This window comes from Cyphomyrmex costatus, unplaced genomic scaffold, assembly GCF_001594065.2.
Source record: "Cyphomyrmex costatus isolate MS0001 unplaced genomic scaffold, Ccosl1.0 scaffold55, whole genome shotgun sequence".
Classification (NCBI taxonomy): Eukaryota; Metazoa; Arthropoda; class Insecta; order Hymenoptera; family Formicidae; genus Cyphomyrmex; species Cyphomyrmex costatus.
In genome coordinates, this window is record NW_017279708.1 from 1,038,050 (window position 1) to 1,049,230 (window position 11,181).

Genomic DNA, 11,181 nt, shown 5'->3' on the forward strand with positions numbered 1-11,181 from the left:
TTTTTTTTTTTTTTTAATAGCACTGGGTTCACGCAAAAATTCGAATAGGAAACTTTTTAAAAATCGAATTGTCTACTTTACAAAATTCGCACTAAATTTCGATAACTCATGCGAAAATTGGAAAAAAAATGGGATAAAAAATTTAAGGATCTCAGCGGATTCGGAAAGGAGACATAAATATGGAAAAAATTAAGGGCACTTAATATTTATGTAACTTTCGTGGATACATCTGTTTTGTATATCTAAGGAACGATAAGTTTTTATTTTAAACAGGAAATGAGATCTGTTAACTCATTGTGATGATTCGTTATAAATATTATCATGTACAAAAGATGACGAGAGATAATAAGGCTGTAAAGACGCGACATAATGTTCGCGTTTATAAACTATGCTCTTGTGTCACATTATAGTTTTCTTAGTTAGTCTTAATTAGAGACCCTATATCAAAGTTTAGTCACAAACGATTTTATCAAAATCGCATGATATATATATATATATATGTATATATAATTTCTCCCTGTATATATATTATCTCATTCTATAATCTTAATTAAAGTATAGAGTGAAATATTATAAGTTAAAGTAAGATATATGTATCTGTCTATTTAGAAAGAAATATCTACTCTCTAAATTCGTTGGAGTAAAATCTCACTCTAAAGAGTGAAAATTGAGCCAGTCTTGAGAAAAAGAAAGATCCCATTTTCAACCTTTAAAAGTGATATTTACTCTAAAACTTTTAGAGTAAATATCACTTTTAGAGAGTACTTTCCATTCTTATCGAATTTTGACAAAATCACTCGTGCCCAGACTGTGATATAAGAATCTGCAGTTTTGATGAAATCAAACAAATAGACAGATTACATCGGTCTGCCTATGCCACGTCCCATTGGAGGTTGCGGACCATCTTGGCTGCTCTTAGGATTCCTGATAGTCTCGTCAACAGAAAGGATGAGACAGGCGGCTTCCGTAGCAGCAGTTAATGCATTGATCTTCACTATTGCCGGCTCCCAGACGCAGTATTGCATGTTATCTGTGATATCCTCGGATTTTATATCAACGCCGTACCACTGCAAACCTTTATGATGCTTTTGGCGCAATTTATTCAGGATATTCGTTGCGTCAAATCCGGCGTTATCGCATAATTGCCTGAAATCGATACTTATCATTAATTACTACATCTCATAAACGTTTATGTACAATATATTTGAGACATTAAACGAGTTGTCGTCTATCAGGTGAAAGATTTTTCGATTTCTGCTTCTCTATTTGTTGTATTATACACAAATTTTATTTAGAAAGAACCAAAATACCGAAGGTGACAGAGTAAATAAATGGTGGACGATTTAAAATTATAGAACAAAAATGCAATGTATATTTGCTCTTTTCAAAGTGAATCTCACTCTAAAAAATTAAATCTCTCTCTTAAAGGTAACGCGTATGTTATCTTAAAACAAACGTACCTCGGAATAACTTCGAGAGCTCTCGCTATCGCTCCTATCAAGAGCTGCTCTTTTCCAGCAATGGTACGCGAGTAATCGCGTAGAGTCTTGGAGAGTTCCATTTCGATAGCACCACCGCCAGCAACCACCGCATCGTTCTTTACCAAGCGTCTGACTACCATAATTGCGTCATGAAGAGATCTCTCTGTCTCTTCTAGAAATTGTTCCGCGCCTCCACGCAGAATAAATGTGCATGTCTTCGCTCGTGAACATTCATAGAAGAAATTGAATCTAAAGATACAATTATAAAACGTCATATCGGATTGACTTACAATCGATATATATTGTTGAATGATTAATAATATCATTAAATTACCTTTCACCACCAATTTGCTTTTCCTCGAAAGTTTGGCAACTTCCGAGATCAGAGTCCTTGATATCGTGCACCGTTGTTAAGATTGCACCACCGCATGCCTTCATCGTTCTCTTGAGATCCTCGTCAGGTACCCTACCGGCGCAGAACATGTCTCTGTCCGCGAAATACTGTGTTGCGACATCGCCGATCGGCAACGAGGACAACACTACTTTCGCACCGCTCTTGTGAATCTGATCAAGCTTATCATAAAGAATCTGCCACTCCGCGTCAACAATTTTCTGATACTCTGATACATTGTCCACACGCACTTCTGCATTATCCCGTTCAGCCTTTAATTCCAGCTCAATGTTCAGTAATGCAATCTTGCACTTTTCATATTTTTTCGGCTGCATTTCGAATCCGGCGTATGAGAAGGTCTTCTTGAAGGCCACCCCTTCGATCAGCTCTGAATCCTCCAGTGCGCCTCCAGAAACCTAAACATGTTACACTCAAAAATTAATTGTGTCAGCATATTAAAATCATTTGTAAAACATAAAATCATATACATATATATATGTCACCTTTTTAATTCCGATCATATTAAGAGGAAGTAATTCGTCTAGCTTCATGACTGCCTTTACAACCAATTGGCTGAAATGATTCTTTTGTTGATGTATCAACTTGGAATTCATAGCTGTGGCTGCACATTCCTCCAAAAGCTCAATCTGTTTGCTTGTATCACGTTTGTCTAATTTGACACTTAGCTCATTAATTTTATCTTTAGCTATTTGAAGTGCACGATGGAGAGCCTTGATTATTATACGTGAATGTACACCTTCTTCTATAAATGGTTTCATTTGTTTCAAGAACTCCCCCGCTAACAAAACCACGCTAGTCGTACCATCTCCAACCTGTTAAATAACAGAATATTCAATCAATAATTTCTTTTTCTTTGCTCATGCTATTTTATCTTCATATTGAATTATTTTGTTTGAACGTTTATGAGACAATCACAAATCTTTTGGAAATTGCCAGTCTATATACGTTCTAGATTTAATATCCTCTGAATTCTTGCCAGCATAACGTTATCTTTGTTGCGTTATTCCAAGTCGACGTGTTATTAAAAACATGCCGGCCTAAATATATTGTTTCCAGAGAACAAGATATTAATGAGAATAACAAAATAGTTGTTACCTCAGCGTCTTGAGATTTTGCAATATCCACAAGAGTCTTAGCAGCAGGATGAACAATATCTAATAATTTTAAAATAGTAGCGCCATCATTGGATATAGTGCTCTTTCCATTTTGATCGACTATGAGCTTGTCCATACCGCGAGGACCTAGGGTGGTCCTAACGGCATCCACAACTATCTGGCATGCATTTATATTGGATATAATTTGTTGTTTTCCCTGAGACGCATCTGTGCCTTCCTTCAGTAGAATTATTTGAGGTTGCTGCATTTTATCAATAACAGAAAAAATTAATGATAAATATATTTAAATCATTTTAACTTAAGTAAATAGATACCCTTGCATATTTTCCCGTTTCTGATATCAATATTTTTTTGCTAGATAAATTATAAAGCAATTCGAGCAAGAGAGAACGAGAGAGAGGAGGAGAAGGGAGGGGAGGGAGAGAGAGGGGGTCTATTTGCATTGCTTGCATCTTTACTTTTTTCTTATCAACGCCTAAATATATGTCCATCTCATTTTAAGAGCAAAAATTTTTGGAGATTTCAAGCAACATGACTAAACTTAAGATTATTGAATGACAAGAAAAATGAAGATCAGAATCCATCGTTTCAAGATCTGCATACCTTAATCTTGGTTTAATTTACTTTTTATCTCTTTCTAGTTTTAAGAATTAAGAAAGGATAAGAAATAAAATTAAATTAATTAAAAATTAAAATTAATCTATATTGACAGAAATAAATATGACTGCCAGAGTCACAAGAATAGATTCAAATAACATCAAGTTCAAAACCTTCATATCTTTTAGAAAATTCTCGAAAAGTGTCTTTAAGACGTTTTATATGCCGAATTTTAATTTTTTGTCCAAATTCTTCTGTGGAGGGTACAGCGCGAAATAAGTTTCCTTATAAGGTTATAAAAACAGACAAGAGCTGAGGATCGACTAATTACGAAGAATCGCGAAAGCTACGAGATATCTCTCTGATTTGGCAAGGTATCTCTCTCCATGAGAGAATATGACGTTTAATAAAAACATAGTGATGACAAAAACGAAAAGCAAATATCAAATATAAAAGCGTAGTATGAGATAATGCACGAGGCGTCATCTCGAGGGTCGGTTTTTGTGGAGACGAGATCGACATGGATAAACGTTCATAGATGCGGTTGATGACACTTTCGTGTTTCTCGCATTAAAGCTTACCATCTTGGAATCTTCCTTTTTTTCAACCAAAAGTCTTTATCACACGCGCTATCAGTGAATTAACTTTTTAATACTTCGCGATTGCCGACAAGATGAACGCGAGTGGTGTGGCCTGTGGAGTGGTGACAAGCAGAAAACATGCGTTCTCGAGAGGTTAAAGCATCGTATAAAAAATTGCGATGGTGCTCCTCCAGTCTTGTCCAATTTTCATCGCAGGTAGCCAATCAGGATGTCGATCGTGTATCTTAAGCAAAATCAAAATTATAAATTTCAAATTTATTAGATATTAACCAATAAATATTCTACTAAATTTGCACATTTGTGCAATTTTCACCTTATTTCGAGATATACAAAATATATATATACTAGAGGAATCAATTGTGTATCACGAAATGAGGTGAAAAATTACAAAAGTGAACGAATTTACTAGAATATTCACAATTTAAATGGTCAACACTTTTATTGGTCGTTTACCTTTATAATTTTCATTTGATTTCAAGATACACAGTCCGACTCAAATACAATTTGCTCCAACCGATTGCAACCGATAGCTAGTGTGAGTCAAAAAGGAGTGGTGAAAAGGGTCACATGATCAAAATTGACGAATATTTGGTCAATTTTGATCACGTAATCTATTTTGATGAGATGGTAAAAATGTGCGAAGAGAAGTCGAGAAACAGACCCAATATATTTCGTATATGATGCGTATATGAGGTATCAATATATTTGTCTTTGTTGTTCGCAAAATGATCATAAACAAGGAACAAAATCGGAACGCAACCCTAATTATTGTCAGTGTCAAATATTTTCGAACAAACCTCGCCCTGATAACGTCGTTCGCAATTTGCATCGCGATGTTTTCAGGAAGTGACTTATATCTTCAGGAAGCGCCGTATCCCTGAGATAAATACTCAACCGACAATTATCCTTTCAAGGACGATCCTATCTAGCGTTCAATTCTCGCTACGCGAGAAATTGTGAGTCGTAAAGATTGTATTATTTGCATCGATATGGAACAACCATAACTAAATAGTTGCACCCGGGACACATTATAATAAGGTATCTATATAAACGAACGATTTCTTTCGTAACTCTTATTTCACAATCTCTTGCATGAAAAGTAGAAGTAAATGAGTTAACTTATATATACATATATTTATCTTACGCGAATCGCACTAATTAACATGAATTAACAGTAATTTTCATTTGCATTATTTTAGGAATCGCATGTAACACGAAGGCTCGTTCAATTCTCATATTTCAGTTACGTAAAACACGCGATCCGGAGTACTAGTTACACTTTCCGCAACACAGATATACGATCATCATCCCCATATGTTCGCCACAGATTTATTTTTAAGCGTCCCGTCGCTATATTTATATAGATCTTCTATGATATTGTGTAATACACAGCTCTATTATCACATAATCCCGGGAAACGATATTTGATCGGGCCGGAACACTCTTTAGTCATTCCCGCGTTCTTCTATCGCGCTCATATACGTTTCTGCGTTGAACTCTACATCCCCGACAATCGATACGCGGAACGGGTTTACCGAGAAGCGCTTCGAGGACCATCGCCAGTTAATTTTCTCTTCCTCTAACCAGAATCAAACGGAGACGAGGAGTGAGTTGAATTGTGCTCGAAATCAGCCGATATATTGCTAAAACTATCGTCGTTTGTGTCAGGATAGTCCTTGCAAGTGTTTGAAATCTGTTTTTGTAGTTTAACCTGTTCTCCAACCTCTTTCCGTTTAAATTAGAAAAAGAGGGCTTATAAGAATAGCTGTCACACAAAGTCGTAATTTAATATCTCCGTTTTATTTGGCAACAGCGAATAAATCGAGAGAACCGTCGATTTTCTTATATCTCGCTTTTATACTTGGCTCCGTGTGAGACATTTGGAGAGAGTTCAAGGTGATGAGCAACCGGAAATGTCAATGAGCTCTCCTTAGGGCGCAGGCGCGTCTTGTGGAAGACAACCGTGCGAGAAATCGATACGCGTTTGAAAGGAGGAATGGGTAAAATTACCGCATTTTGGTCTAAACAATGGGACCTTTCTTGTGCACTTTTTCTTGTATTCTTTGATGTGCTAAATCATTTGCAAAAGTCTATTTCAAATTGATCTGATGGGAACATGTTGAAAATCACATTGAAATTAATTAAAAAAGACCACAATTTTGTCGAAATCTTTATAATTGCAATTTTCAATATTTTCCTATCTGCAGTTTAGTTTAAAATTAACGTTTGCAAATAATTTAACATATCAAAGAATACAAGAAAACCTATACAAGAAACATTTGTTTAGGCCAAAATCCGAAGTAATTTTATCTATCCTCCTTTATTAGGGCTTAAATTGATCGCATTCAGTAAACTCAACGTTGCGGAACGGACTCAACGTGACTGCTCGCTGCTATATTGATGTATTTTTCTAGATCATCCAATAATAGTAACAATTAAGCGCTCACTTCGTTACAGTTGAGTCTGTTGAACGCGATCATTGTTTAGAGTATCAAAGAATCTTTTGAATTTTTAATGCACACAATAAGAAATTAAAAAAATTATGTAAATATGAATATAGTTGCGAACAAATACAATTAAACAATACAATACAAATACATACAAATATAAGAAAGAAAAGTATACATACAGAATGTTCAATAAAACCATTTGAGTACTGAATAATTTTTTTTTAAACACATCCTGTGTAATGATGAATATAAAAAAATAGATTTATTAATCATTTATATCATACATATATGTGAAAGTCCTTTAAATTTGTTGAAAAGTCAGTAAACTTACATTATAAAAAAAGCATTCGAAATTAATACGCTTGAGTGAGAATTTACAATGTTTTAAATTGAAAATATCTTCTAGTCTTTCTCCCTTGGATTTTCAAGGAACTTTAAACAGCTGCTGTTTCTAGTCTAGCATTCGCTCTGAAGAGAAAAAAGTTACGCAGGGAAGATGAAAACAATTTGGGTAATTGGTGGGCCAGGATGCGGCAAAGGAACGCAATGTGACCGTATGATCGAAAAATATGGATTACTTCATCTGAGCAGTGGCGATTTGCTGAGAGCGGAAGTTGCTAGTGGCAGCGAAAGAGGAGCATCGCTTCAGGATCTGATGTCCAAAGGACTGTTTGTGCCAACAGTATGTAATTTCCATTAATTCGTTTCACCACACTCATGAATTAATTAACTTGTATTTACATTAATTTTTAAATAAATATATAAATAAATCTTTTTAATAAAAAAAATATATAACATTGTTAAAAGTTTGGTAAAAATATAAGACCAAAAATCGAAATTGCTTGTGCGCCGAAAAAATAAACAAAAAAAGAATAGAGAAATATATATCGCGCGTCTTACGCGATAAACCCGGTTTTTCTCAGTGTGAAGATCATGTGGTTTCGCTAGGACATTGTACTGAAGCTCATAAAGGAACACATGGATAAAGCTCGCGAGGAAGGAATCACGAAGACTGGATTTCTGATCGATGGCTACCCTCGTGAGAAGGATCAGGGAATTCTCTTCGAGGAAAATGTAAGGCTACCTCTTCTCTCTTTACAAGTAATTTTCGCTTTAAATTATCAATATGTTGCTGCGCAGGTTTGCCCCGTCGACTTGATACTTTTCTTCGATGTAGCAAATGATACTTTGAAGAAGAGGCTCCTTGGACGCGCTGCTGTGTCTCAAAGAGCAGATGATAATGAGGAGACAATCAACAAAAGAATCGAAATATTTAATGCAAAAAACAGCGAGATTGTCGAACATTACAAAGACAAAGTTGTCGTAGTGAGTTTAGATATACAACATATTTTTTTCATTTATTCCGTTGTATTATCTACAAACTATAAATAAAATATTTTCTTTCAGATTAATGCGGAAGGAACAGTGAATGAAATATTTACAGAAGTAACGAGAGCGCTAGATGCTTTATTAGCTTAGATAAATTGCATTAGAGACTTTTAAAGAAACGTAAAATTTGTTCTTTAGAAATAAATCGTTACTAAAATTTACATTTTAGACGACGTTAAACGCTTACTCAAATGAAATATACACGTACAAATTAGATATTGTTAATTGTTAAATAAAATTACGTAAAACTGCTTTAAGTCTGATGCAAAGACATTTGCATTGTTTATTGCAAAACAATTTGTTTTCGAAGTAGAAAGTTTAAATTAATGTTTTAATTATATTATGAAATACGTTAAGACTAAATTAAACATATGTATTAACTTTTATTAGTTTTGGCAAATTGTACAACCATAGGTTTATCTTTTAATATATATCCATTTGTTTCTTCGAGAGCCATTTTTGCCTGTACAGCATTTTGTAAAGTGATAAATGCTTGTCCTTTCATTCTACCCTCTTGCATAAGTCGTACATCGTAACTAGAATACAAATATTAATCAAGATATATTATAAAATAGCATATAAACCATAAATAGCAACAATAGTAGTAAAATACTCACTCATTTTCAGCATCTTTTAATCCTGCAATAGCATATCTTTGATAGATATAATGTAGATCCTTCATTTCAACTTGTTTTGCAAGATTTTTGATGTAGAGGCGATTGGAAGGTTTGCCCGGATGATAATTTTTGAACACAGGAAGTAATCTCTGATCGTTAGCAGAGATCTTATTAGTCGCCAATTCCTCTGAAGTTATAAACTTATTTTTTGTCATTTCTACATTCTCTTCAGTATCTTTTTCGTCCTCAATAGTTTTATTAGCTGGAAATATTAATCCGAATCCGCCATCTATGGCCACAGTACTATCTTGATTAGCAGATGTTGTCTCTAATGATTTGTCCAGAGTTTTTAATTCGATCTTCAGATTTTTAGTTTCTCCGCGTTGAACAGACTCGAACATATCTTCTGGCTTGAGCACTTTTTGCGTTGACGAAGGTATCGCTATGTGTTTAGCAGGGTTCACAAATTTTGGAATTTTTATACGTCTTGTAGACTGCGGTCTTTTCCTTTTAACAGGGATAACTTCTAGAGGTCGCATATTGTCTTCTCCATCCGATTCTAACTCTGACTCCTTTTCCTCTGATTCTTCTTCATTTACTCGCTCAAGGAATACATCTAAACAGGAAGAATTTATTTGATCTTTTATCACTATTCACAATTCTGAATGTGATCAAAGTCTCGCTACAAATATTTTTTAGCATTTGATTGATCAGAAGAATTTTACTAATTGAGTAATTAAGAAATGCTTTCATGTAAAGTATTTGCAACATCAAGTTGACTGTATCCTCTGTTATAAAATACCTTTGTATTTCTCCATATCGTACACTTCCCTAAGCATAGGAAATTCTATTTCTAATTCTTCAAAGGGAGGAGGTAGGTTCATCTTGTTCATCAAGTGCAACACCTACGAATATACATACAGCTACAATAATATTAATTAAAGTTGTATAAAAGTAAAATCTTGTAACAAAGACCTGATAGTTTACCTGTGTATAAAAAGCTGGTTGATTCAACAATTGTATAGCTATTCTTGCCACTGTACTTTTTGTCGGTGTCATATATTTGTATCTTATATTTGGTGGAGGCGGTTGACTGAATTCGTAATTCATTGTCCAATTGTTTAATTTTCGCAGGAATGCTTGAACATCAGACTTACTGACAGTTTCTGTTTTCATATCATTGTTTACTGATATTTTATGTTCAATGCCTTGTTCCGAAAGTTCAGTGGGTATAGATTTTTTAGCATATTCAACCGATAGGTGTTGTCCTCTGACATTTAACTGATGCAGACGCACCAGTGCTTCTGTTGCTAATTGTTGGGATACGAATTTGGCAAAGGTAACAGTGTACTTGCTAGACGGTCGTATCGTTTTGGTCTTGGTCGCACCATAATTTTGTAATAATGCATTGCGCCGGTCATCAGAAAGTTCTGGAGGCAAATGAAGGATCCTCAGAGTATCACATACCTAAAAAGAAGTACGTTGGAATATATATTCATGATATAGAGTTAGATTTATATAATCCATTAGAAACGTAATTCTACTCAATAAAAATTGAGGTTTGATATTTTAATCAATTTAATAATGTCTCCCTTTCTTTCTATAAAATATTATAATTACTGGAATCATTTTTTATGATGTTTTGTTTTAATAAAAACAAGAGTAATCTTCACCAATCTTCACTCGAGTTGTCAAACTCAAATCATCAACAATTCTAGAAATGTAAATAATTGTGAAACACAACATCAACGCCAATTGTCACATTCGGAACTGACAGTATTGTTAATACGATTAACACCTGTGAACACCTGACACTATTTGCCTGTTAGGTTAGGTACAAGTATGTACAATTTCACGAACGCTCCAATCGGCCGTTTGGTGCGGTCCACAGGCGCTACAAATGCTTCGAAACTTTTGATTGACCAATAGGAAGAAAGAATTCTATTAATTGAACAATCAAATAATGCTTCAAAGCATTTGTCGCATCAAATGGACCGTAGGTAGATAACAAAAGGATCACGTGATCAAAATTAACAAAATCAAACGTGATCAAACGTCAATTTTGATCACGTGATCTTTTTTCAAATTGATTTTGATTGATTCCTATTATATTCATTCATAGTAATTAGTGCATAGCGTTTTTAATCAATGCCAAAAATTGAAAATATTTGTATTGCATTGGCTAACATGGACAATTGAGCAGGTTAGCTTTTTTGTTCAGTTTATACGTTACCCACGGAGTATTACTCCATGACGTTACCTATTGGTTGAATATCAATTCATTCGTCACTCGCGACACAAGCGCAAAGTTCGCGCATGCCGAACAAGCGTTCGGAGCAGAAAGAAATCCGAAAGAGAGACTATCTCAATCTCTTTTGAATTTGAAATCCACCACAGGATATCTACAGGATAAAAGAAAATAAAGAAGAATTAAAAGGGAAGCCAACTCGGCCTTTTTCGTCGAAATCGTTCGTATACCATCATATACTACCGCCAGTATTACATACATCCATTTTGC

The 11,181-nt window shown here is 34.6% G+C and overlaps 3 protein-coding genes across 8 annotated transcripts; 1 reads left to right on the forward strand and 2 right to left on the reverse strand.

The window, feature by feature from the left end:
- Nucleotides 1–640: 640 nt before the first annotated feature.
- Nucleotides 641–4,305, reverse strand: CCT7 (chaperonin containing TCP1 subunit 7). Its single transcript, XM_018546408.1, has 6 exons — nt 4,187–4,305; nt 2,989–3,249; nt 2,376–2,705; nt 1,816–2,288; nt 1,461–1,730; nt 641–1,146 (listed from the first exon to the last, which is right to left on the reverse strand). The coding sequence occupies exons 1-6, from the start codon at nt 4,187–4,189 to the stop codon at nt 858–860; spliced, it is 1,626 nt and encodes a 541-aa protein (XP_018401910.1). The 5' UTR covers nt 4,190–4,305; the 3' UTR covers nt 641–857.
- A 722-nt stretch (nt 4,306–5,027) lies between these two features.
- Nucleotides 5,028–8,254, forward strand: Ak1 (Adenylate kinase 1). Of its 5 annotated transcripts, none has more exons than XM_018546428.1 (5): nt 5,028–5,245; nt 7,113–7,339; nt 7,606–7,731; nt 7,798–7,983; nt 8,065–8,254. In XM_018546428.1, exons 2-5 carry the CDS (start codon nt 7,154–7,156, stop codon nt 8,134–8,136), a joined length of 570 nt encoding a protein of 189 aa, XP_018401930.1. In that variant the 5' UTR covers nt 5,028–5,245; nt 7,113–7,153; the 3' UTR covers nt 8,137–8,254. The 5 variants fall into 5 exon arrangements, with proteins under 5 accessions (XP_018401930.1, XP_018401933.1, XP_018401929.1 ...); XM_018546431.1 differs by having other exon boundaries at nt 7,118–7,339; XM_018546427.1 differs by lacking the exon at nt 5,028–5,245 and adding an exon at nt 5,538–5,813.
- A 168-nt stretch (nt 8,255–8,422) lies between these two features.
- LOC108779043 (RNA-binding protein 40) lies at nt 8,423–10,591 on the reverse strand. 2 transcript variants are annotated; one of them, XM_018546379.1, is made up of 6 exons: nt 10,462–10,591; nt 10,284–10,377; nt 9,651–10,130; nt 9,466–9,568; nt 8,664–9,279; nt 8,423–8,582 (listed from the first exon to the last, which is right to left on the reverse strand). In XM_018546379.1, exons 2-6 carry the CDS (start codon nt 10,290–10,292, stop codon nt 8,423–8,425), a joined length of 1,368 nt encoding a protein of 455 aa, XP_018401881.1. In that variant the 5' UTR covers nt 10,293–10,377; nt 10,462–10,591. The 2 variants fall into 2 exon arrangements, with proteins under 2 accessions (XP_018401881.1, XP_018401880.1); XM_018546378.1 differs by lacking the exon at nt 10,462–10,591 and having other exon boundaries at nt 10,284–10,417.
- Between the last annotated feature and the right edge of the window lie 590 nt (nt 10,592–11,181).